General features: G+C 50.9%; 1 protein-coding gene across 1 annotated transcript in view; it reads left to right on the forward strand.

Annotated features, from left to right (window-relative positions):
* The window catches only part of LOC136157225 (collagen alpha-1(XIII) chain-like), a 52,186-nt gene extending 38,497 nt beyond the window's left edge, over positions 1-13,689 (forward strand). Inside the window, exon 3 of the mRNA XM_065919205.1 lies at positions 13,535-13,689. Within this exon, the coding sequence (XP_065775277.1) occupies positions 13,535-13,689 (155 nt within the window). The remainder of the gene's footprint in view (positions 1-13,534) is intronic.
* Positions 13,690-24,464: the final 10,775 nt, after the last annotated feature.

Here is a 24,464-nt window from a genome sequence, read left to right on the forward strand (position 1 = left end):
GTCTCAGCTTCAGCATCAGTCCTTCTAATGAATATTCCAGGCTGATTTCCTTTAGGATTGACTGGTTTGACTCCTTGCAGCCCAAGGGACTCTCAAGAGTCTTCTCCAACACCATAGTTGGAAAGCATCAATTCTTTGGCACTCAGCCTTGTTTACGGTCCAACTCTCACATCTGTACATGACTTCTGGAAAAACCATGGCTTTGACTATATGAACCTTTGTCAGCAAAGTAATGTCTCTGATTTTTAATATGCTGTCTAAGTTTGTCATAACTTTTCTTCCAATTACACTTCAATTAATTGAAATTAAATAAGTTTAAAATTCATCTCCTAGGTCCAACCTTATTTCAAGTGCTTCTGTGGTGACTGTGTTCCACAGCACAGATATAGATCACTTCCATCATTACAGAATGCCCTGTTGGACAGCTTTGATCTATAAAATGAGGATGATGAGGAGACTGATCCTGTGGATTTTGACGAGGATGAAATGAAATAATGAATGTCGAGCAACCTGGCACAGCCCCGCAGGCAGAGTAAATGCCAACCAGTGTTTCCTGTGATGGTGAAGGTGGAGACAGGGCTGGTGACAGTCTGTTCGTTTCCATGTACTTTCTCACCATCCTTCTGCATCCTCCAGAGAGGAGCTGCCATCCATTAAAAAGGTACTAGAGTTCATTCTAGTACCTAGCATCAATAAACCTGCATTTATTTACCAGTAAAGGGGTGCTGATCCTTTGCTCTGGGCCAGGCTCTGTGACTGGTTTTCAGTAGGTCACAGACTGGAGCAAGAAATGGTCCTCATCCTCAAGGAGTTGTTGTTGTTGTGTGTTAGTCACTCAGTCATGTCTGACTTTTTGTGACCCCATGTAGCCTGCAAGGCTCCTCTGTCCATGCGATTTTCTAGGCACAAACACTGGAGTGGGTAGCCATTCCCTTCTCCAGGGGATCTTCCCGACCCATGGGTTGAACCTGAGTCTCCTGCATTGCAGGCAGGTTTTTTTACTGTATGAGACACTAGGTAAGCCCCATCCTCCAGGAGAGATGCCCACGAATAAAGTGTAGAATGTAAAATGCACCCAAGGAGATTCAGAAGCAAAAAAGAGGGGCTAGCAAGCCCTGAGGGTGTTGTTGGATCTCAGTCTTGAAAGAGCTGTAGGGCATGATTTTGGGAGGGGAAGAGGACAGCCCAGGCTGGGAGTAGCACATGCTGACACGTGGGGTATGAAAAACTGTGTGTGCAATGGAAATGATGGACAACTCAGCATGGCTGGTGCAGAGGGTATGGGTCACAGGCCTTGTACTCAAATGCCAGAGACTCTGGAGTTGTGGGGTCGGTGATCCAAAGGAAGCTTGTAACTGTATCCTGCCTGCCTGGACCTCACTTCTGTTTCAAGTACACCTCCTTTTTTACCTGGAGTTACTGGGTCCGGAATGACATTCCCCATTTTCCTCTTGAACCACCTAATTTCTCTTGTGTCCTCAAGCCTCAGGGAGAAGCAAATCTCACCCCTGACTACCAAGACCAGAAACTTGATCATCATCACTGCTTCCACCCTGTCCCTCACCCACCCCCACACTTCCTGGCCCCTAGGCCACCAGGCATCATGACCTACACCTGGGACTCAACCTCCTTGACATTCCCCCATGGGGGGAGGACGTACCCTCCCCATTAGTCCTCCTCCAGACCCTTGCTGGAGCCTGCTACCAGTTGCCTCTCCTCCATTCTGGTCCCTTCCACCTCCTCTCCACCTCGCAGCAGTTTCTCAAAACTGCAAACCCAATCAGCACCTCCATTGCTGAAGACATTAAACCCCCCTGGGATGCTCCCAAGATTTTGTTTCTTGCTCAGCCTGGTCTTTTTCTACGTTCCAGCCACACTAACCAAGGCATTCCCCAACCTGCAAGCCTTCTTCACCCCTTCCTCTCCCTCAGCCTTGCTCACTCTCCCCAGCAGAAATCAGCTTCAGGCCACATAGTCTGGAAAACTTTTTCTGCTTCCTGCACCCACTTCCTTTCTCAGTGTTACCCCTTCTCCTTCCATTCCAGCCTTTCTCCATGTCGACTCTGACATCCACCTGCACAATTATCACCCACTCTGCTTCAGTATGCAGATAGGTGCCCAGAGCCCACTCCAGACCTACAGCATCAGGATCTCTGAGGGTTTAGATGGGCATTCCAGGTCATCCTTCTGTCCACTGACTTCTGAATGCCACTGCTCTCTATTCCAGGGGTCCCCAACCTCTGGGCCATGGACCAATACCTGCTGTCAGATCAGCGGCAGCATTAGATTAGAAATAAAGTGCACAATAAATGTAATGTGCCTGAATCATCCCCAAACAATCTCTCTGCTTTCAGTCTCTGGAAGAATTGTCTTCCATGAAATTGGTCCCTGGTACCAAAAGTGTTGGGGACTGTGGGTCTGTACGTGTCCTTTGGCACACTCTTCTGTTCTCTTCTCTTTCCCCTGCTGGACTGCATGTTCCTGGGGACAGGAGCTAAGCCAGGGACAGGAATGGAGCCTTGCTATTTGTTTCCCCAGTCCCCGCCACAGGACCTGGCCTGGAGCCCATGCCCAGTCGGTTCTGAATGAACCATTCCTGGACATGGCATGCTTCCCATACCCTCCTCCTTCCAGCTCGTGCCGGAAATAACCTTTTATGAAGGCTTTTGTGAGTGGCTTGTGATCTCTCTGGGAGGCCGTGCAGGTTTCCTTTGGTTACAGGGGAACTGAGATGAAGGGTGGTCCAGCTCTTGATGACAGGGGCTGGGGGTGGCCCCGGGACAAGGAGCCTCGATGAGGCGGGGGTCTGGTCATGTTTGAGGGGGGTTGGAGAAGAGTGTCCTGGTTCCTAATCAACAGGAAGGGCCTTCTTCCTCCAGGATCACTTTTCAGCCCAGCTGCTTGGACATAACCTGAGCTGGGGTTGTGGTTGTGGGGGAGGGGCAAGGACAGACAGACAGGCTGATGGCCAGTGTCTGGACAGACAGCGCGTGGCCCTGCAAGCCTGCCCAACTCCCACACACCCCCAGTTGCCGGGGAAAAGCCTGTTCAGGGAGAAGGCTCAGCCGGTCAGCACAACACCCTCCTGCTCCCCTCCCCCAGCCCTCTCCTCCCTCCTTCTGCTCTCTCCAACCTCAGGGACATTCAATCCTTCCTTTGATGGACAGCCAAAAAAAGACTTCTTCCACATCCTAAATTTGTTAGCACCAGCTAATCATCTTAACCTTCCTCCCTCCTGCGCTCCCAACAGGCGCCTCCTTAAAGACACAGGGTGCTTTTTTGAATCTCAGCAAGGAGCCCCAGGAGGGACCAAATTCTCTACCCCCACTCTCAGATGTCCCTCCTCTGTGTAGTGGCTGCTGGTAAAAGCGGGTGTGCAGTCATTTGAGGTGGGGGCAGTGGCTGCAACTCTGCTGCCTGGAACCCTGATTCCCCCTCCATCAGTCTTCGCTGGGGCTTCTCAGCAGGAGCTGCTGGTCTCCTTAGGGGCTCACCCGCAGGGAGCTACTAGAAGACTGAAGCCAGGCAAATCCCAGGCGAGCAGATGAGTTCTCTTGCTCAGACTCTCCTCACTCCGCTCCTATTTTCTCCACTCTCTCTCGACCCTCTGTCCTAGCCTCTCCCTCCTCCTCCTAACAGCTATCAACTCCTGTATGCCAAACAGTGTACAATGACCCATGCGTGGGGCTTGACTACAGCTACTCTAGAACCCCAGGAAGTAGATGGTCTTATCCCCATTTTACAGATGAGAAAACTAAGGCTCAGAGAGGTAGAGGAATGTGTGCGTATGAAATTATCCCATGAGAGTCAGGGCTAGAGACTGGACCCAGGCCTGACTCGAGAGCTGTGCTGTTGACCATCTCCAAACACACACATCTGCATTGCTCACACGTGCACACGCTTCAGGTAAAAGTGACCTACTATGATCTGCTCAAGGAAGTCGCCCAGGACCAGGCACACAGTAGGTCCCCAACACACAAGTGCCCCTTCCTCCATCCTGCGCCCGTGCCTCCCTCTCTCTCCTTCTCTCCCTGCTTACAACCCAGGTGAGAAGAGCCAGGACAGCAGAGAATGTGGCTCCGACCTCATCCTGGCCCTAAGCCTCCCAATAAATAACTGGTCTGTGTATAAGCCTCTGGCTCTGCAGCGTCTCAGCCCTGGAGGACAGGCGTTTGCAGGCAGGGGATTAGGAGCCCTGGGAGGGAGGGATGGGTGCTCCAGCCAAGGCGGGGGAGAGGCCCCGAATCACTCTTCACCCTCCCCGTCTGTGACCGGTAAAAGCGACCAGGCAGGCCCCACAAAACTATCCAAGAACTTAAGAAAGTTCAAAGTCCTCAGTGGGGGTGGGGGTGGGGGTTGTTTCTGGGGAGGGGGTCCTCCCCCTGCAGGAGCTGCATTCTGACCCGCAGGAATGGGAGCGCCTTCTGAGCACCAGTGTGTTTGGAACTCAGACGGGAAGCACAGCCCTTCTAGCCCCCTGGTTCCACCCTCTTTCTCCTTCCTAGCCTGTCTGGGTTCTAAGAGTGGGGTTGTCTAGGCCCAGTGGATTCTAGGATCATTTGCTCAAATTCTGTAAGTCAGGAGGTGAGGGAGCCCTTGGGAACAGCTGAAGCAAGGGGCTCTGGGGGAGGGGGCAGGACAAATGCAGAGGTTGCCAAGAAGATGGATAGATGGCAAGAGAGCATCCCGAAGCTGTACGGCTGAGGTTGCTGACAAAATGTGAGTGAACTGTGGCCCGAACTGAATTAAAACCACCCTGTAACAAACATCGTGAATGCGTGTGATGGCCCAGTAACAAGAAACAAACCTGCCGTTTACCGAATGCTGATTCAGCGAGACACTTGCATCCACGTGTCCTGCCTTCACAACTCTTGCAAGTTGCTACTATCAGCTCCACTTGTAAATAAGCAGACTGAGGCCCTGAGAAATTAAAAGAAACTTGTGGGGGGCTCCATAGCTACTGAGAGTCACTGGCATTTGAACCCTGGTCTGTTTTACCAAATCTCGTATACAATGGCTCCCAGTGTTATAAGAAATGCTGGAGGGACTTCTCTGGTGGTCCAGTGGTTGAGACTCTGCCTTCCAATGCAGAGGATGCTGACTCAGTTCCTAGTCAGGGAACTAAGATCCCACATGCCAGTCACAACTAGAGAGGCCCATGCCCTGCAGCTACTGAGCCTGTATGCTTTAGAGCCCATGCTCCACAACTAGAGGAAGCCTTTGCACGGCAACAAGAATGCAGTGCAGCAAAAAAAAAAAAAAATGCTAGGAGTGTAAGCAAAACCCCTCAGTGAGAGAGGGAAAAGCCCGCCAGTTGTGAGCTAATTTTCTGTTTCACTTGGCTGGCATCTAACTCACCTGTCTTCCCTGCCCCAAGCTTTCATTGTATCTTTCTGGAGGCAGATGGACAAGGATGTTTCATTGGAGCAGAAGGGAATCCTCCTCTTCTTATAAAAACCGAATGAAGCACCTCCCTCAGAAGAAACAACCGGCACCAGTGGAGAGCTTAAGGCAAGAAAGGCTCCTCTATCACCTCCAATATCCTCTGACAGCTCACCTTGTCCCTACATGTCATGGGCAGTGCTGACGTTTGTCCAGTCAAGGGCTACCGCATCCAGACAGCATTTGCTCCTGCAACACCGTCCCCAAGGGGTACCCTGTATTGCCTTTGTCCCCAGCTGCCCAAGGTTCCTTTAACCTCCTCTGCCTGAGCCATGCCGACAGATTGTCTCCTTATTCTCCTCCAGCTCAGATGGACTCAAACTGCTTCAACAACTTTACCAAAAACAAAGAGAAGTTCCCTGGCTGGCAGTCCAGTGGTTAGGATTCTGTGTTTCACTTCAACAGCCTAGGTTCAATCTCGGGATGGGGAACTAAGATTCCAAAAAAAAAAAAAACAAGAGAAATGTTAAAACCAATTTTTATTATTATTTTTTCTTTTAGTTGTGCCATGCGGCATATGGCATCTTAGTTCCCCAACCAGGGAGCGAACCCATGCCCTCTGCATTGGGAGCGCAGATTCTTAAATACTGTACCATCAGGGAAGTCCCCACACCAATTTTTAACTGTCTTAGAATGTTAAAAGTTTCTTAAATCGCAGTGCCTACAAGGAACAGTTTCCTGACCCTAAACCTGCAGAAAGTCATACGCAGGCTTTAGCACTGCATATGGGCATTCGCTCCCCTTGAATCTTTTTCTTGCTTTCTCCGGGAGGGCATCTGGGGGCTGGCAGAGATGCCCTGTTTGCCTGACCAGGTGCTCAAGAGGACTGGGGTCACAATGCTAACTCATCATTTCCCTCCATCCCCCCATGGAGACCATGAGTGAGAACTGAGCTAGGTAGCCCTTCTGCCCCATCTTTGGAAGGGTTGTGGGATTATTGCCTCATGATGGCAGGTTTCTATTCTGATTTTTTTTAATAAGACAGAGGATATTGTTTCTCTTTTTTTCACATTTCCTCTTGATCCTGGCTTAGCCCTACCCCCCACCCCACCCCCCACCAATCCTGGCCCCAATCCTGCAGACTTTCTGACCGTAGTGCCATGGGAGGCCTATTTCTTCAGAAGCCAACTGTGTAGTCTGGGGTCATGTCCAGGGCCTGGTGATAAGGATGGTGCCTCCTGACGTCTTCCCAGGCTGCCTCAACCTGTCCCCAGGGTCAGTCACCACTCTCATCCCCAAGTGACTCTTTTATGGGTAGTTTTTTTTTTTTCCATCTGCTGAAGTCACAATGTTCCTGGACTCTTTCCAGGCCTTGCCCACTGTGCACTGCCCTCAGGGATTTCAGCTTCCCCAAATTGTTCTGCCCCATCACATGGGATAGGCCTTCGTCCCCCAGCCAGCTCCCAAGGGAGCTCAGAGGTCAGGAGAGTAGCTGGGTTGACCATCCCGGGTTCCACTGAGTACTTTATTAAACACCGTCTCGATTAGGGTCTGTTAGCATGTCACAGCAGTGTTTGTAGTCTGGGAAAGTGGTGACAAGGACAGACATTAGACAGCAGCTGCAGCTATGCCGTGAAGTCTCTCTGGGCGAAGTGGCGGAGGAGGGAAGAGGGTCACTTTGGTTCTTGACTACAGCAAAGGCGAGTTGAGCCCCAGGTGTCCACGTTCCCTAACATGAATTTGTGCTTCGACTCATGACATCCTTGAGTTCAGGACTTTGTAAGTTTGCACTGCATGGCGCGGTACGGCAAAAAGAGTAGGTTCCAGAATCAGCAAGCTCGGGGTTCCCATCTGGGTCCTGGCATCTGGGCGCCGTGGGAAACCTGGCTCACCGAGCTTTGCTCCCGGAAGGATGAGCGCCACAGCGCTGCTCTTAGAGGCCCGGGGAGGGGCCCTAGGGCCACTTGTGGAAACTGCACGGCCCAGGAGGGCACTCGGTGAATATGACCCCTCACCCTTCAGGACTTGTCCCATCCGGGGACCCTCTGGTGGCCACCCTGCCTCGGAGGCGGCTGCCTTCTGATCAAGGGTGTGCTTGCTTAGTGCTGTCGTCATAGCGACTGTGAGCTGACTCCTCCACTGTCTCCCACCAACGGGCGGAAGGACCAGCTGTGCTCCTAAGATGCTGAGCGTCTGAGGCCAGTGGGTGCCCTGGGAAGCTGACTTTGAAACAGGGGAAGGGAAAGGGAGGAAACAGGAGTGAGCAAAGGGAGAAGTTGAACTGCAGTGCAGTCTCAAGGAAGGCCCGGCCCACCCCAGGGAGCTCTGGGACTGGGATGGCCCTTCAGGGATGCCCCGAGTTGGGCTCGGGGGCTGGCCCGCCGTGAGGGGCCTTGGACATTCGGCCAAGGCAGTTCATGAAAATCACTGACGGAGAGGGCTGTGCGCCGGCAGCACCTCTGCCTTCACTGAGGGAGCCACACGTCCCCCGGGGAAAGGCCAGTTCCCGGAGAGTTTCTGCACTGTTCCTGTGTAGAACTTGGAGGTTGGGCAGATTCAGCAAGCATGTCTGTTCCCCTTCAGCTCTGACTTGGAGGATTCCTCAGGTTCACAGAAGTGGGAGAATCAGCAGGTGGGCCTCCCTACCCCTAATCTGAAATCTGGACACCTTAAGGATTTCCCAGTGCACTTAGGACAAACACCAAGCACCTTACTCTGACCTCCAAGGTCCTTTGGGGTCTGGCCCCTGCTTGCCTTTCCTGCCTCATCTCATGTCAACATCTCTCTCTCTTTTTTTTTTCCTCCCAAAGCTCTAGGGCAGAGATGCTTAATAGAATTTTCCACAATGATGAAAATATTTTACACCTGTGCTATCCAATACCAGAGAAGGCAATGGCACCCCACTCCAGTACTCTTGCCTGGACAATCCCATGGACGGGGGAGCCTGGTAGGCTGCAGTTCATGGGGTCGCTAGGAGTCAGACATGACTGAGCGACTTCACTTTCCCTTTTCACTTTCATGCATTGGAGAAGGAAATGGCAACCCACTCCAGTATTCTTGCCTGGAGAATCTCAGGGACGGGGGAGCCTGGGGGGCTGCCGTCTATGGGGTTGCACAGAGTCGGACACGACTGAAGCGACTTAGCAGCAGCAGCAGCAGCTATCCAATACAGTAGATATTAGCTACATGTGGCTATAGAATACTTGAAATGTGGTTAGTGAGACTGAGAACTGAATTCGTTAATTTAATTTTAATGGCCACAAGTGACTAAAGGCTACCGAATTAGACATGGCAGCCCTAGCTACAAAGGCCTTTTTTCTGTTTCCTAGACACCCAAGTTTGTTCCTACCTCAGGGCCTTTGCACTTGCTACATGGCTTATATAGAATAATCATCATTTGGACCCTCTCACACTGGCTCCTTATTTTTGAAGTTCCAGCTTCAGTATTATCTCCTCAGAAAGGCCTTCCTCCACTACCTAAGCTAAAGCATTTTCACATTTTCTCAAATTCCAGCCTCTCTTCATTACATTACCATATTTTAACTTCTTCACAGCAGTTACCAATGCCTGGACTTTTCTCATTTATTTCTGATTTTTGTTTGCTTATTGCTTATAACTAGAAAGAATAATAACAATGTAAAAATCTAACATTTACATACCACTTGCTGTATATTGGGTACTTGTTTAAGCCCTTCACATATATGATCTCACTTAATTCTCACAGTGCCCCCATGTATCCATGAGGACTCTGAAGTCAGAAGTTGACTTGCCCAAGGTCTCATGCCAGGACTCTGTCTTGTTCACCTCTGTAGCCCCAGCATCAGCTCAGGACAGTGCCTGACATAGAAAGCAAGGGCTCCATAAGTAACCATCGACTATGGGCCGGCTAGAACTCGCCTGGGCTGGTGTGAGCCCAGGATGGTCTCCAGCCCTGGGTGTGGGGCAGAAGCCCTGCAGCTCTGTGGAACCACAGGCTGAAACAGTGGGCTGGAGGTGAGGTCGTGGGTGTGGCCTACAGTCATACCCACCCAATCCTGGAGCCCCCAGTGGGCTGAATGGGAGAGGAGTGGGGACTAGATGGGTGGAACTGGCAAACTTCTCCCGGGCAGTGAAGTGATGCTCTCAGCCAATGTGGACTCTTAGCAACTGAGGCTGGACGGGGCCGGGCTGGGGCCAGGCTGGGGCTGGGCCAGGGAATGGGGCTGAGCTGGGGCTGAAGCTGCTTAGCCTGTGTTTATTGTGCTTTCCTGGTGCCTCAGGCAGAAGGGGACCAGAGCTTTGGAGACCACCCAGCCTTTCCTTCCAAGAGAGCTCTCACGCCAGCCTGCCCCCCCATCCCGCCCCATGGAAACCCTGGCCTCAGGCTGCCCAGCAGCAGGGGCGGGGTGGAGGGGTTGTGTATAGTGGGCAGAGGCTTCTCTGCTGTTTTTTCCTGGGAATCAACACCTGATAAGATGGCCTGGGCTCCCAGGCTCCCCCGCCGCCGCCCCCTCTAAAGAGCATCTCCTCTTAATTAAAAGTCAGGCAGGGCCTCCTGTCGGGAAGCGACATTCCATAAGGAGGGGACACTGGTGACCACCAGAGAGGCTTCACCCTCCCCTTGATGCCATGTCCCCATTTCCTGTGGGCTCTGCATCCCACCCCCTCTCCACGTGCAACCCCCACCCCTGCAGGCAGGGCTCTTGGACATGCAGGAACCTTGCAAGAGGAGCATGAAAAGCAAGCGTAGACTCCATCGAGGCCTCTTTTCCACTGGGTGGCCTGGAGTGGGCTTCCCCACCTCCCAGCTGAGGGACAGCACTTTGAAAACTCTCAAGAGTTTATACACATGTGAGGTCAAAAGCAAGGGCAGAAAGTCAGAGTGGTATTCACACAAGGTTTCATATCAACCCAATAGTCTTGCTTCCTTAGCCTAAGAAAAGTTATCAAAAATGCTAAATGCACAAAGATATTCATTGTAGCATAAAATATAAAAAACATAGGGACTTCCAGACCTAGTAGCCAGCAACTCTAGGCCAATCACGGTATATTGTGTAGTCATTTAAAAGATGTCATTTGGAAGGCAGCACAAATGTGGGAATGTGATTACCTTGTTGTGTTGAGTGAAAGAAGCAGGCATTCCCTATTGCGTGCTGGCTGGTTTCAGCCCTGCCTAGGTATGCATGTGAAGGAGGATCAGAGGGAAGAAGGGAAAATGGAAACAGTTGTGTGTGAGCAGGGGGCTCGGGGGGTGATGCTTTTCTTTCACAAAATGTCCTTTAATGTTCCTGAAGAGCTGTTTTAACAATAAATAAATGCCAGAAAAACAAACCAAACTCTTTTTAGAAAGCAAAGCCAAATGCGGGATCCAAAGTGTTTTCACTCTTCTCAGCTCAGATGTTTCCAGTTCCTCGGCCCCTCTTCACCACAACCACCCCGCGGCCCCAACACAGACCCGTGAGATCACCCAGCTTGCTGTGCAAACCAGGCTGGCCCCCAAGCCTGTCTGGGTTGGGATATAGGACCACAGACAGAGCCCAACTTCATCCTTTCTCCTTCCTTCTGTCTCTTCTCCTATCACATGTTTAAGGCTCTTTCAGTTCAAAAGATAGTGGTTTCCATCTATCTCTGTTTGTCACCAGACTCTGGTTAGAGCTTCTACATCCTCCATTTATGAGAGTTCTTTCCTGGCCAAGGATGGCAAATATGTTTGTCCATGGGGGCCAGCTGTGATTGACTGGTTGTGGCTGCCAAAAGTATGAGAAGCAGCATAGAGATAGATTAGTTATGTCTGCCCTGGGCCCTGGATAGATGAGTAGTGGTATGTATCCCGGGTATTTTCTATCCCAGAGTAGTCTGGTACTACAAATAGGAATTTGACATCTGGACTTTGACCTCAACCCTGCCAGTGCATCCCTGTAGAATCTTGGGTACCAAACAACTTTGTTCCATATAAGGGAGAGTGGGTGTGCCCAGTTCCTTAGGGAGGGTTGTGGAAAGAGGATGGACTCTACAGTCTGATGGGCCCAGGGGAGAATCCTACCTCCATCATTTATTAGCTATTTGACCTTGGAAAATCTATTTCACCTTACTGAGCCCTGGAATTTTCATCTGGTAAATTAGAATGTATGCAGATATACTGTTGTTATGGGGATTAGAGATAGTGAGTAGGAAATGCCCAGTCTACTACCTGGCACACACTAGCTGTTATCCTGTTCAGAGGGTTTGATGGTACTGTCCAGGCAGGTGGCATGGAAGAAGGCCCATGCCAGAATGCCAGTCTGCTGTCCCTGAGACTATAAATTTCATTATGGGTAAATGGCCCACAAGGACGTCCTGTGGCGGTTTAGTGGTAAAGAATCTGCTGCCAATGCAGGAGATGTAAGAGACAAGGCTTCAATCCCTGGGTCGGGGAGATCCCCTGGAGGAGGAAATGGCAACCCACTCCAGTGTTCTTGCCTGGAAAATCTCATGGAGAGAGGAGCCTGGTGAGCTACAGTCCATGGGTCACAAAGAGTTGGACACGACTTACCAACTAACAACAACAAATGACCCACAGTTAAATATGCTCACCTTAACCATGACCTTGTAGGCAGATAGCACAGGTGCTTGAGACATAGTTATTTGAGAGATAGAGACAAGCAGATTTTTCACTTGGTTATGCTATTTTTATAAGTTAAACACTCTGAATTTTGACCAAACATTAACATTTATTAATTATTCATCACAGTGCATATTTTTAATTGTGCTCAATTTAAAGTAAGATTTAAGAAAAGTAGATACCCAGGGCAATTAAGCATCTCATTAATTGTTAATTAATCTCAATCACTGTTCAACACAACCCTGCTTTACCTCCAAGCCTGAGTAAAACTCAGCTTTCTAACTCACCTGCTACCCTGAGGCTTAGGACTTGTTCAGTGCTAGTCTTCAGTTCTGGGCTTCCACATCCAGCAAGAGAAGGGAGGAAAAAATGGGTGAGTGTAAACATGCCTGAAGTGGGCATAGCTAAACAATTCCACACTTGTTTAAAGCTAACTCTCAAACATAAGCTCAGTTTGCAAATACTATTAGGACACTGTTTCTTTACAGACTCCTAGCTCAATGACAGCTAATCGACTCACCCAGCCACCCATTCATGTCCTCAGCAATATGAGCACATATTCTGGGCTGTGGAATTGGAACATATCAGGTCTGGAAGGTTTCCAGAGGTTATGAATTGTGAATTAGCAGCTTGAAGACCAAATGCAGCTTTGTTTAGCTTGCAGAGTAGTAGTTTGTTGGGTTTTTTTTAAATTTAAATTAGTATCAGCATTTAGAAATCAGAAGATTTTACAGGAAATATCCAATTTGAGTTTTTCTTGCTTATTTCCAAGATCTGACAATAGTGTGTCTGCATCCCCTCCTGGCAGGGCTTGGCTGGAACTGATAGGCAGCGACTCTATCTTAGGCGCACAAGCAAGCCTTTGGCACTTTGCCACAGTCTCTACCACTCCCTTTTGTGCTACACCTGGCTTTCTTCATTCATTCTTTGCCTGTCGTGCTTCTTATAGGCTCTGGAGTTGGCAGCATCTAATATTCCTCAACTTCTCTTAGAATAGTGACTAATGAATGAACGGTTGCACCTGTCAGAAATCTTAGAGTCTAACAGAAAAGACAAAAAATAAAAACATGGAATTGGCATCCTCACATAGAAATGAGAACAATAGCTAACTAAATATTTTAAGAACTTTGAGAGAATTGTGCATAGTACTCTGGGGTTGTAGTAAATCAAAGCCAACTGCCTGGAGGAGGTGCTGTGGCGCTGCGGTGTACATGCTGTGACCTCTGTTGGAGGAACTCCGTGTGCCTTTTGGATGTGACAAAGGAACATCGCTTGCACAACTGCTGACTTCTTGGGAAAGACCCAAGGTGAGGGATGGGGCGGGGCAGGAAGTAACTCCCCTTGGGAGAGCTGTCCAGAGCTTGTGGGAGGATCTCATGGCTTCTTGCCAGAGTCAGACAAGGGTGACAAGTTCAAGTGGGACTCTCGATCCTTATCAAAATACAGGTCAGAGCCAGCAGCATCTGATGGACACCCCAGCCCTGACTGATTGTCACCTTGACACTGCAGGGAATGTCTTGATAGAAAACCTCTCCCCATTCCCTGGCCTCACTGCCCCCGTCTGTGCTCCAGCAGCCCAGCCCCTCTGCTCCGTGCGGGAGGCCACTCAGGAAACTGGCGGCCAGAGAACAATGCCTGCCCTTGGCCTCCGTCTGCAGAGCTGGGCCTGCAATCTCCGTCAGCAAGACCTGTCCCGAGATTTCCTCACTCAGGACTTCTGCTTCTGACCCCAACCTGGAAGTGTCCAAGGAAGCAAGAAAATGCATAATTCATCCTGAGGGTTCAACGCTGGTGACTTCATACTATTTCATTCACATGGTGGCCCAGCCCGGTCCATCCTGCTCTGCTCATCTCAGCTTACCCTGACCCCTGCCTGTTTGTTCTTTGCGGTTTCCAGGGTTTCAGGGACTCTTCTGGGAGGTAGGACAGCATGGAAACTAACAGCCTGGCCTCTGGGTCACCAGCTGTGACCCCACACAGGACGTATTACCTCTCAGTGCCTCAGTTTTCTCATCTGTAAAATGAGGGTCACAAAGTTATCCATCTTATAATGTTTTTAAGAGCTGAATACAGTCATGTGCATAAAACACTAAGAACAGTGCCTGAAGCATGGGAAGAGTTCTCTGTGTTAGCCATACTTGTGGTTGGAATGGAGGAAGGCATCATACCCTTCTGGGACAGGAGGTCATTTTTTCCAAGTTCATAACCATAGTAACTATCATAGCTATCATTTACTATATATGCTTACTCTAAGCCAGGAATCGTGTTAAACTTTTTATCTGTATTCTTTCATTTACTCCTTGAAATCCAACAATGTAGATAACATGATTGGGCTTCCCTGGTGGCTCAGACGGTAAAGAATCCACCTGCCAAAGCAGGAGACCTGAGTTCGATCTCTGGGTGGGGAAGATCCCCTGGAGAATGGAATGGCTACCCATTCCAATACCCTTGCATGGAGAATCCTGTGGACAGAGGAGCCTGGCAAGCTATAGTCCATGGAGTCACAAAGAGTCAGACACTAGGCACACAGATAGTATCATTACCCCCATTTTGTAGGAAAAGACACTGGAACTCAGAGAGGTTAAGCAACTTGCTGAAGGTCACACAGCCAGCAAGGAGCAAAGTTGGAATTTGAACCTGTGACCATTTGGCTCCAAAGCCCATGCTCTTACCCATGATTCTGGGCAGGAGCCCAGTTGGATAAGTGGGAAGTGCAAGTAGTGAAGTTTCTGTCCCTCTGCTTCTAAATAAAGTGATAATGAAGTTATGAGACTGAGTGTGTGGGGCTGCCTGTAGTTCCTGCTCAGACAGGCAGTGTCTCCATGGGGTTAACAATCAGCCTTGAGTGGCGGTGCTTGAGGACCCAACTTTAAGAGAGATGAGAGTGGTCTGAATGACCATGCAATCCTCAGAGGGACTGTTGTTTAGCCTCTTGGTCATGTCCAACTCTTTTGAGACCCCATGTACTGTAACCAGCCAGATTTCTCTGTCCATGGGATTTCCCAGCCAAGAATACTGGAGTGGGTAGCCATTTCCTTCTCCATCAAAGGAACTAGAAAGGACTTATTGCAGATTTTCATTCTCAGCAGTCTAGCTTTCTCACCCCATCACCTAAGTCTTATTGACTTTTATTTGCTTTCACTGAAGCAATAAATATAGGTGTCGAAAAGGAGAGCTTTAGGGTACAACTGATTCCAAATGCCAGGCTCTTCAGAGCTGTGTGACCTCGGATAAATTACTTAACTTCTCTGTGCCTCAAGAGACCCATCTGTAAAATGGAGCAATGAGAGCTGAAACTGCTTGTCAGGGTTGTGGAGGCTAATCAGTGATGTAATGCACAGCTCTGCCACTAAGGACATGGCAGAGCTGCCTGGGCTCCGGCTCTATGACCATAAGCCACTGATGTGACTTCTGCGTCAGTTTCCTCCTCTGATGGGTGTGGATAATAGTAGTGTCACTTTGCAGGGCTGTTGTGAAGAGTAGATGAGATGGTGTAAAACATGCTTGGCTCTTGATGGAGGTTGCTGAGTCCTTACTAAAATAGTAGTATTTATAACCATGATGAGACAAAACTCAGGATACCAGCCCCATAAAGGGTTGTCAATAACTGTGACTTTAATATAAAAAAAGTTCATCCTTGGAAGCTACAGGCCTTGTTGTAAAGGCAAAACCTAAGAAACCTATGGCCTCTCCTGGGCCTCCAGGGAGGGAGGTGGGTAATGTCCCATTGTGGGTCTGACCTGGGTCTCGAACACTCACCGACCAGACCCTCCCCACCTCCAGCAGTTGCCTGGTGGGGCCTGGCCAGCAGAGCTGTGACGTTTGAGCTGCCCAGAGCAGGGCCTGTCACAGGAACATCGGATACAGTGGCCAGATCTGGTGACAGGAAGAAGGTCTGGGGTCAGAGGGGTGATGCATCGGAGGCTTGTCCTCCTGCAGGACCAACATGACAAGCGAAGGGACAAAGAAAGCCCCAGTTTCAGGGCTCAAGTGCAGGGGGATAGGAAGAGAGAGGCAGTCAAGGGTCTTGTTAAGACCACTGCCCTTCCCCGGGCAGTCACTGGTCATTGGCTCAAGTCTGCAGGTGAGCGGGCTGCCCAGGGGCTGGAGCCAGAGGGGGAGACCCGAGTTCACTGGGCAACACTTCTCCTGCCTGAACCCCAGACCCCCACCCATTAAATGGGGCTACTGATACCTGCTGCAACCTTTCAGGGCTGTTTTGTGGGTCAAATGAGGAAAGGTAAAACAGGAGCCTTGAGAGGGCAGAGGGCTATGTGTCCACGGACCAACCAAGTCCAGGCACATGGCACCCCAGGCAGGAGCTCACTGGGGAGTGGGCACCCAGATAGGTGGGGGCCCCAAGGGAGAGAGGACAGCATCCCTCCAAGACCCGGAGCAAACCTGATTCTAATCTGGATGAAAGTCAGGATCCAGCACCTGAAATCAGGGGGACAGCTGCAGTCTGACTCTGGGGGGGTCCCTGGTTTCTGTCTGCAGGAAGAAGTTGGCAGATGCTCAAGCAGAGGGACAGAGTGTCCAGGTGTCACTTGGGGGGGGGAGGCGCCTCCTGAGCTAGAGGAGCCCCCGAGAACAGGGACGGTGTCTGACTTTCACCGTGTCCAGCACAGCAGCCCACAGGCAGCCGGTGCTGAGCAGGTGTTTACGCTCACTCATGCGGTGAGCATGCAGGGGACACCCCTCACGTGTGCAAAGATGCGGTTGTCTTCCCCCGCCTCATACTGCGCTCAGTTTTGCTCCATCCCCTTCCTCTGCTGAGGGTGAGAGAAATAACCCAGAGAAACTCAGCTACGTCCTGCTTAATACTTAGCCCTCTAGGCTCATCGCTTGGTCAGTTCAGGACACCAGCCCTGCTCTCTCATCCTCCCAGGGTTACAGCTGTCATGGTGCTGGGGAGGGGACACAGGTGTGGCCTGTGGACATCTTTGATCAGAGCCATTGTCCATTCTGCAGGGGCTGGTGCTGCCCTCTGTCCCCTGGGCAGAGCCCCTGAAGCCAGGTCCCCACACCCAGCCTTCTCCTCCTTGTCTGTGGCCTCCTGCCAGCCCGCAGCCCTTGGGGCCACTTCCTGGAGCCCCAGGGCTGCTTCCTCATCACAAGGCACATGGGGGTCTGGGGTGGTGGGAGCTGCAGTAGTGGAAGAGGATGTCCCACCCCTCAGCGTCCTTGGCTGTGGGCTTCCTCTTTGACTGTACAGACTGACCAACCCGCAACCAGAGCCATCATCTTGAGAGTTCTTGACCCCAGACACCCATTCCCAGTCAGTCCTGGGATTGGCTTCCCTGGAGACACAGGGCTATGTGAAGAGTGGGTAGAGACTAGAATAAAATCGGGGTTCTGTAGGAAGGAGGAAGGGAGAACGAATGCTAGGGAGACAAGGAGAGACTCTGCTACCCAGGCACCCCTCCCACGCACATCCAGAAGTACAGGGCAGGGCACCTGAGCCTCCCCCATCCCACCACCTCTGCCTGTCCCCAGGCCCTCCCAAAGAAGATGGGGAGCAAGGTCAAGGAAGGGGGACAACCTCCATGGTGAAAGGGGGGTGTATTGCCAAGGGCAGAGGGGCCCAGGAGCCTTTGGAACTGATCCCAGGCCCCATCATGGTGTCTGCAGGAAGATGGCCACGCAAGTTGCCCTCCGGTGGCTCCAGATGTAGCAGCAGTAGGTCGTCCGGGGACCTCCTGTGACCAGGACATGAATCAAACTGGAGGGGATCTTACTGGCTCCTGTCCCTTTTCTGCTCACCCCTCCCAGTCCCTCTGCCAGTCTTGATAATTGGATGGAGAAAGGGCTGCAATTGATGTTAGTTCCTACCCCTGGCATGAGGTATGGCTGGGGAGTCCAGGGTACCCAACCTTAATACTGCTGCCCCTCAAGCCTAGCCCAGCCCTCCCCGATTAGTCAGAAAATAATCCCCATGCTTCCCTAATTGATTTCCTGTGTCTCACCCGCCAGATGGCTCTAGTTCCAGGATGACTAATGGATTTCCTTTCACGTGCCAGCTTCTGCTGATTGATAGTAGCCATGTTGGAAAAAATTATGAAGCCTTGTCAAGGCTCGCTAGGGGAAGACTAGCTGTGATTGATTAGCAATGTCTGCCATGAGTGCAGAAATAGAGAGTGTGGTACGTGTGATTTTAGCTCACTCCTCTCAGGACCTGTTGCTCTTCATTAGCCCGAGCTGGAAAGGTCTGGAGATGCCTTGTGGCTGGCATCACCACGGGACAGATCAGAGCCGCAGTGCGCTGGAACATGGTTAACAGCTGGCTCTTGGGTCAGGGTGAGGCTGCTTTGTCGTTTTTGCCAATTTCTGTGGTGTGAATACTCCTACTGTGGTTGATTTCTAGCTGCCAATGTGAAGTCACTGAATGCAGAGTTGGAAAGAGATGAGCATGACCAGCCCTCACAAGATACCATCTGAGTACTTACATATTTTTTCTAAAAACTGTAAAGCCTGCCACCTCTCAAAGCTCTGCCTCTCAAAGTGGTGGGCTGCTCCAGGAAGGGCACTAGACTAGAACTCAGGATCCCTTATCAGCCGTGAACCATAGGTGACTTACATCCTTTCTAAGCCTCAGTTTCCAGATCTATAAAATGAGACCTGGGTTGTGGTGAAGCTCAGTGAGCTAAGACACAGGGTTCTTAGCATCAGTTCACTAAGCATGGTTCGTCAGACATGCTTCCAGGGCACCAAATCCAGATGCTCTGCTCAGAAATTTGCAGTGACCATCCCTGAAAAGCCAGTATCCCCACTGTGGGGTTGCACAGGAGAAGGGCTTCCTGTTTTCTCTGATGTCAGTCTCCAAGGGCAGAGGCTGCCTCATTTCAGTTTCCCTTAATAGGCCATCACACCTGTCACTGACCAAGTTCTCTCAGTAGTTTTTGAACTACTCATGTTTCCGTTTGCCAGCACTCCTTAATGCGGAGGTTGCTTCGTCATTTCCGCTCCATGTGTGTGTCCTCTTCAAGCCTGGGAGCCTCGTGGTCCTAAGAGGCTGTGCCAAGCTGTGTTCATGCCACAATAGTGTTCTGCATGCCTGTATGTTGAGGACCAGTTCAGGAATGCACGACTCTGTGACCATAAATACATACTCTTGGGGCCTCAGGTTTTCTATCTGTGGAATGGGAATAATAATAATAGTAGCTACTTTGCTCATTCATTGGGAGGTATGTAAAATTGTTTGCACAGGCACAGAATAATTGCTCAATAAATGAACTGTCATTTGTCCTAGCAAGGTCTTGAGTGGAGGGAGAATGGGCTAACATATAGAAGATCCTCAAAGTTGGCAAACCACAGGTAGAGTGAGGACCAGGGCCTCAACCTAGGAGCATAGGCAGGACTACAGGCACGTGGGAAACCTGGAGACAGGACTTCTTCTGTTAGTCCATGCTGGATTCCTCACTCTTGACACTTTTGACATTCGGAGTCAGATAATGGTTTATTATAGGCAACTTCCCTGTACATTGTAGGGTGTTTAATGGTACCCCTGACCTCTATCTACTAGAAACCAGAAGCAGCCTCCCAGTAGTAACAGTCAAAAGTGTCTTCAGATATTGCCAACTATTCCATGAGGGACAAGATCCACCCCGATTAAGAATCCCTGTTCTAGCAGACAGAGTGAGATCGGCTCTGTAGTTAGTCACCCAGGTCCTAGGAGAGCCTGGGATGCAGAGCATCTGTCCTGGCAGGATGGGTGGGCCGGCACGTGGCGGAGACAAGTGGCAGGTGGTCAGCTGCAGGCAGCCTGGCAGCAGGCACCAGGCGGCATGGGTTGGGGCTAGGACCCCAGCTGCTGGGAGCCCAGGAGTCAAACAGAGTCAGATCACAGCTCATATGACGTTGAACTCGGGCACACTCTGCGGCCCTTTTCTTCTCTCTTCAGGATCAGGACTGGATCCAAGGTCTGGATAGGGCAGATCCTTCTATGTTTTGGGGTGGGGGGGGGTGGTTGGGGAGGAGGGTTAATAGAAGGGGAGGGCTAGTGAGGAAGGGAGGAGGAGGGGCCTTACCTGCCCAAATTAGAAGGCTGCCCCTTCCAGCCCTGGTGACCTTCATGACCTCCAGTCTGGAAAGCACAGTCTTCCAGGAAAGAGAGACCAGGTTCAAGTCCAGGCTCTGCTACATGGAAATTAAGCCTAAAAAATAACAGATGCTGCCGTTTAAGACAGGGAGACCACCTTAGGCAGGTTGCTTAAACTTGAAGCCTCAGGTTCTTCATCTATGAAATGAGGATAATGCCAACCTCATGTGGTTGTTCTAAGGACTGAACGTGCTGTTATAAGGACTGTGTTTAGCATTATGTCTGCAACATCATAGCAACTCAGTAAATGTTGATTGAGTGAGTGAGTGAATCCTCCTACAGCAAACCTACCTCTCTTAAATCCTTTTGTTCATTTTAGTTCTCTTCTCTGGACTCTCTCCAGCTCTCTGACATAGGAAACTCTTGATTTCTCAACAGGAGGAAATGAGTTATTCATATCTGTGTCACTAGCGCATCAGGCCTGGTAGATATTAGGTAATTAAAAAATGAAGTTTTCCTTCCTCACAGGCAACGACTGTGCCTTATTCATCTTTATAGAGCCATAGCCAAGCACAGCTTACCATACACTGTAGGCTTTTGTTAAATGTTTGCTGAGTGAATAAATGAGCATGCTAAAAATGGTTGGAAAAAAGGTGTGACATAGAACACTACCCGGGATTCTTTACTGGAGTCCATCCCTACGTGCCCCTTCAGGAGGAACATGACTGTCTTGGTTGGAGGAGATCAACCAATCCCTAGGAAGGGCAAGTGTGGCCTCACTGAGGTGGTGAGTGAGAAAATCAACTACCCAGGCCATGAGAGGCAGTGTGGCCTGTTAGGAAACCTCCCGGATGGGGGGTTAAGGAGACCTGGGTTCTGGACCCATCCCTGACACCCATCCACTTGGTGACCCTGCATGGCCACTCCCCCCTCCCCGGGTTCCGCTTCTTCATTTGTACAATGGGGACTTGGCTGTGCCTTGGGGTGATTCTTACAGTGCTTGGCCAGGGTGACCGGTCAACTATGCCTGAGCATGGCCAAGTGACCCACATGGGAGACCCACCAGTGCCATCAAGGCATGGCTGATTTCACAAAGCCCTCTCTGCTCCCAAGCTGCTTGGGAGCTGCAGGGCATTGAGCATGGTGCTAGGTGAAGTGTGCTCTCTGAAATCCAGAGCTCTGATGGAAGCTGGCAGGGGTAGGGCTACAGTTAGATTTTCCAAGGAGCCTACAGATTTTCCAGGGGGACCCTCAAGGATTATCCTTAACAAGGGAAAAACTGTTAATGATAGAGTCTTTTCTGGTAAGTCCTCTATCCCTCTTCCCCTTCCTAAGGCACAGAATCAACTGACAAACACAGGCTTTTTCCATTCTGAAGTCTGTGTGAGTGGCACATGGGGGAACGCTAGCCTGGAAGAGCTTGACAGAACCACATTCCCTTGCATCAGAAAAGCGACCCATAAAAGAGAGATGAGAGGGTGGGGACCAGAGAGAGAAGCCAGAGGCTGAACACAGTGGGCATCCGGGGAGAGGACGGAAGCGGTTTGTGGGCAATTGGGCGTGAGGTGGATTGCTTTTTTCTTTTTACTTTATTTTTAATTGAAGAGTAATTGCTATACAATATTGTGTTGGTTTCTGCCATACATCAACACGAATGGGCCATAGGTATATATGGATTGCTTTTTGAGTAAAAGGCGTGAATGAGAAGACAGGAGCTCCGCCGATTACTATCAGCTTGATCTTGGGGGTTTTGTGCTGTGCCTCAGTTTCCTTATCTACAAGATGGGTATAACAGAATCTACTCTGTAGTGGAAAACACTTAAAATTGTGCCCAGGATGTCCTAAGGACCATAGCGGTAGGTGCAGCAGTGATGGTGGTGGCGGTAATATAAAAACCCTTGAGATCAGCAGTAGAATTTATATTACTTGGCAGGACCCAGCAAACCTCTCCTCTGGGTGGGACCTAAGTGCCAAGTCTCAGGTTGGCTTACCGGCTGCATCTGGTGACAGTTGCGTGGCTAAGACCACTAACAGCAGACAGCGCCATCGCTGGGGCTCTGCTGTGTCACCAGGGACGCTGCCCCCAAAGCCTGTGCGCTGGGAGCCTGGCGGGTGCAGGGCATCTGCTCTCCATGTGGCTCAAACCATCCCCAGATTGCCGTGGACTGAACTTTGTCACAAGCCTGTTTCTCACGAGGACACTTCCCCGGGCCAGGAGGCACGGACTTTCCAGCTGGGCTGGGCCCCTTTTGCTAGTGCACTCGGGGGATATTTTCAGATTGTGGGTGACGTTCCCCTGCCCCTCCATCTAATAGGTCCCAGATGTCCCCTCTTCCCTCAACCTCCCTCCTTCTTGCTGTTCTAAAGCCTCACTGCTGGCCTGCCTGGGGCCTCCTCAGCCGGGAACTACCCCCTTGACTCTTCTTTTTTTTTCTTTCTTAAAAAAAAATTCTGTTTCCTTTAATGTGATGGCTTGACAGAGGCCAGCATGAAAGAGGCTGTTTCCTCCTGGAAGGGAATCAGGATGGAGAAGCAGGCAGATGAAGGCAGAGAGAAGGAAGCTGACTTTGGGAACACGAGGAGCCAGGGGAAATATAAGGAGTCTTTATTGGCCAAGCATAAAAGAAGCGACAGGAGTCGCAGCTGTGTTAACGTGGCCAGGTCACCAGGGGCTAGGCAGACGCACAGGGCCCAGCCAGGAATCCCACGGGCCCTGGGCTCTGGTGAATCATGTTTGCAGAGATGCTTTTCAGTTCGCTATCTCTCGGCTGCTGCTTTTTTCTCTCCCTTACCTCCCTTACCCATCCTCCTGCCCCTTTTGCGGAACATTTGAATTTGTAATTCTCGGCTCTTGTCGGTAATGAGATAGGGCTCTTGCTGAGGCCTGTGGGAGGGAGGAGGGAGGAGGTGGCCACAAGGAGGAGGAAAGAAAGGAGGGAGGCTGAAGGGAGGGTGGGGCCGGGGCACAGAGGTGGGCGGTGAGAAAGAGGGAGTGGGCAGTGGACCCAGGAGGGCAGAAAGCCTGACTCAGAGCTTACCAGAAACCAGGACAGGCCTGATAGCCATCAGGCGGGGAACTCAGGGAAAAACCTCCTTTGGCTCCTGCCGCTCCTGCCTGTTTTCCGTTGCGTTCCGTGCGAGCATGCTGATGAGACAGCGGGCGTGCTGATGAGCGCGGTCTCCAGGTTCTGTAACACTCTGACCGTTGTCAAAGTGCCTTGGTGCCCAGCATCCCACATTTAGCAATGCCACCAAGAGCCCAGACTGGAGCAGGTCCCTCAGAGCCTGTTTTCTAGGGTGGGCAGCTGAGGTATGGACTGGAAGTTAGGGCCCCAACCCAGCTCCACCTGGGGCCCAGACCTCTGGATTTCTCATCCAGTGATCAAAATACAGAGGTGAAATAAAGGGGGAAGAGATTAGATTGGTGAAAGCGGGCCAGGAAAATGCAAGAGACCAGCTGGAAACCCCACAGCTGAAGAATTCTTGGACGCTCCTTCTAAGGCAGCCCTTATGGTGGTGACACTGACCCTGGCATTTTCTCTCTCTCTTTCAGGGCCTCCTGTAAGTACTCCTGTGAAGTCTGGTCTCCAATGTCCAAAAGGCCTTGCTCTCTGCCGGTAACCGGGCCCGGGGTGGGGGGGTCTGAGCTCCTTATACTCTGCACTGAAGTCTGCAGGGTCCCCCAGAAGCTTGACATGGCCACCACTTTGCTTCCCATACACCTCTGCAGCCCCCAGGGCCAAATAGAGGTTGTGACCGGGGGAGCCTGTCCCCAAATATAATCTGAAAGGCTGGCTTGCCCCCTTGTTACAGCCTGCTCCTTTGTCCTCCGAAGAGGCAAGTGGAGTCAAAGGAGCCCCAGGTGTTAAAAGAAAGAGGTCGTCTCTACTCAGGTCTGGGTCCTTGAAAGATCTCCTGCCCCTTCAGGAAACAGGTCGGTGAGTGGCTCTAAGTGTGCGCCGCCCCTAGGATGTGGTCTTCGCCCCTCTGTGTGGGCAGCTCCACCTGGCCAAGTCACTCCAGGCAGGTGGTGGCTGTTGGTGGTGGTGTTTTATGTAAGAGAGTGGTGTCAGTGGGTTAGATTGGGAAGCAACATAATGTCGAGGCAGCTGGTCAGTCTCCTTCCCCTGGCGTTGCCCTAGAGTCCAGGGCAGGGCGGGGGAGCCGAGCCATTTCCAGAGAACCTGAGAAGAGCCCGAGGAGACTGTCTCCCCGAAGTAATGGATCCAGAGAACAGGAGCATGTCTTCTGAGGACAGCATTTGATACCCCAACAAAAGGCCCAGAGGTCACCCCCCGGGGAGCTGGGGATTGGAGTTGAAAGGGCCGAGCCCTCCGCATCAGATCTTTCTCAAGGATCCTGAAAGCCTATATCACCAGCTTTCCTCGGAGAAGTCATTTCCATAGCCGCTGTCTTGATCTGAACTGTGGAGAGTAGCTACCCTGTTTGTAATGAGACCATGAT

The sequence above is a fragment of the Muntiacus reevesi genome, chromosome 2, assembly GCF_963930625.1.
Source record: "Muntiacus reevesi chromosome 2, mMunRee1.1, whole genome shotgun sequence".
Lineage (NCBI taxonomy): Eukaryota > Metazoa > Chordata > Mammalia > Artiodactyla > Cervidae > Muntiacus > Muntiacus reevesi.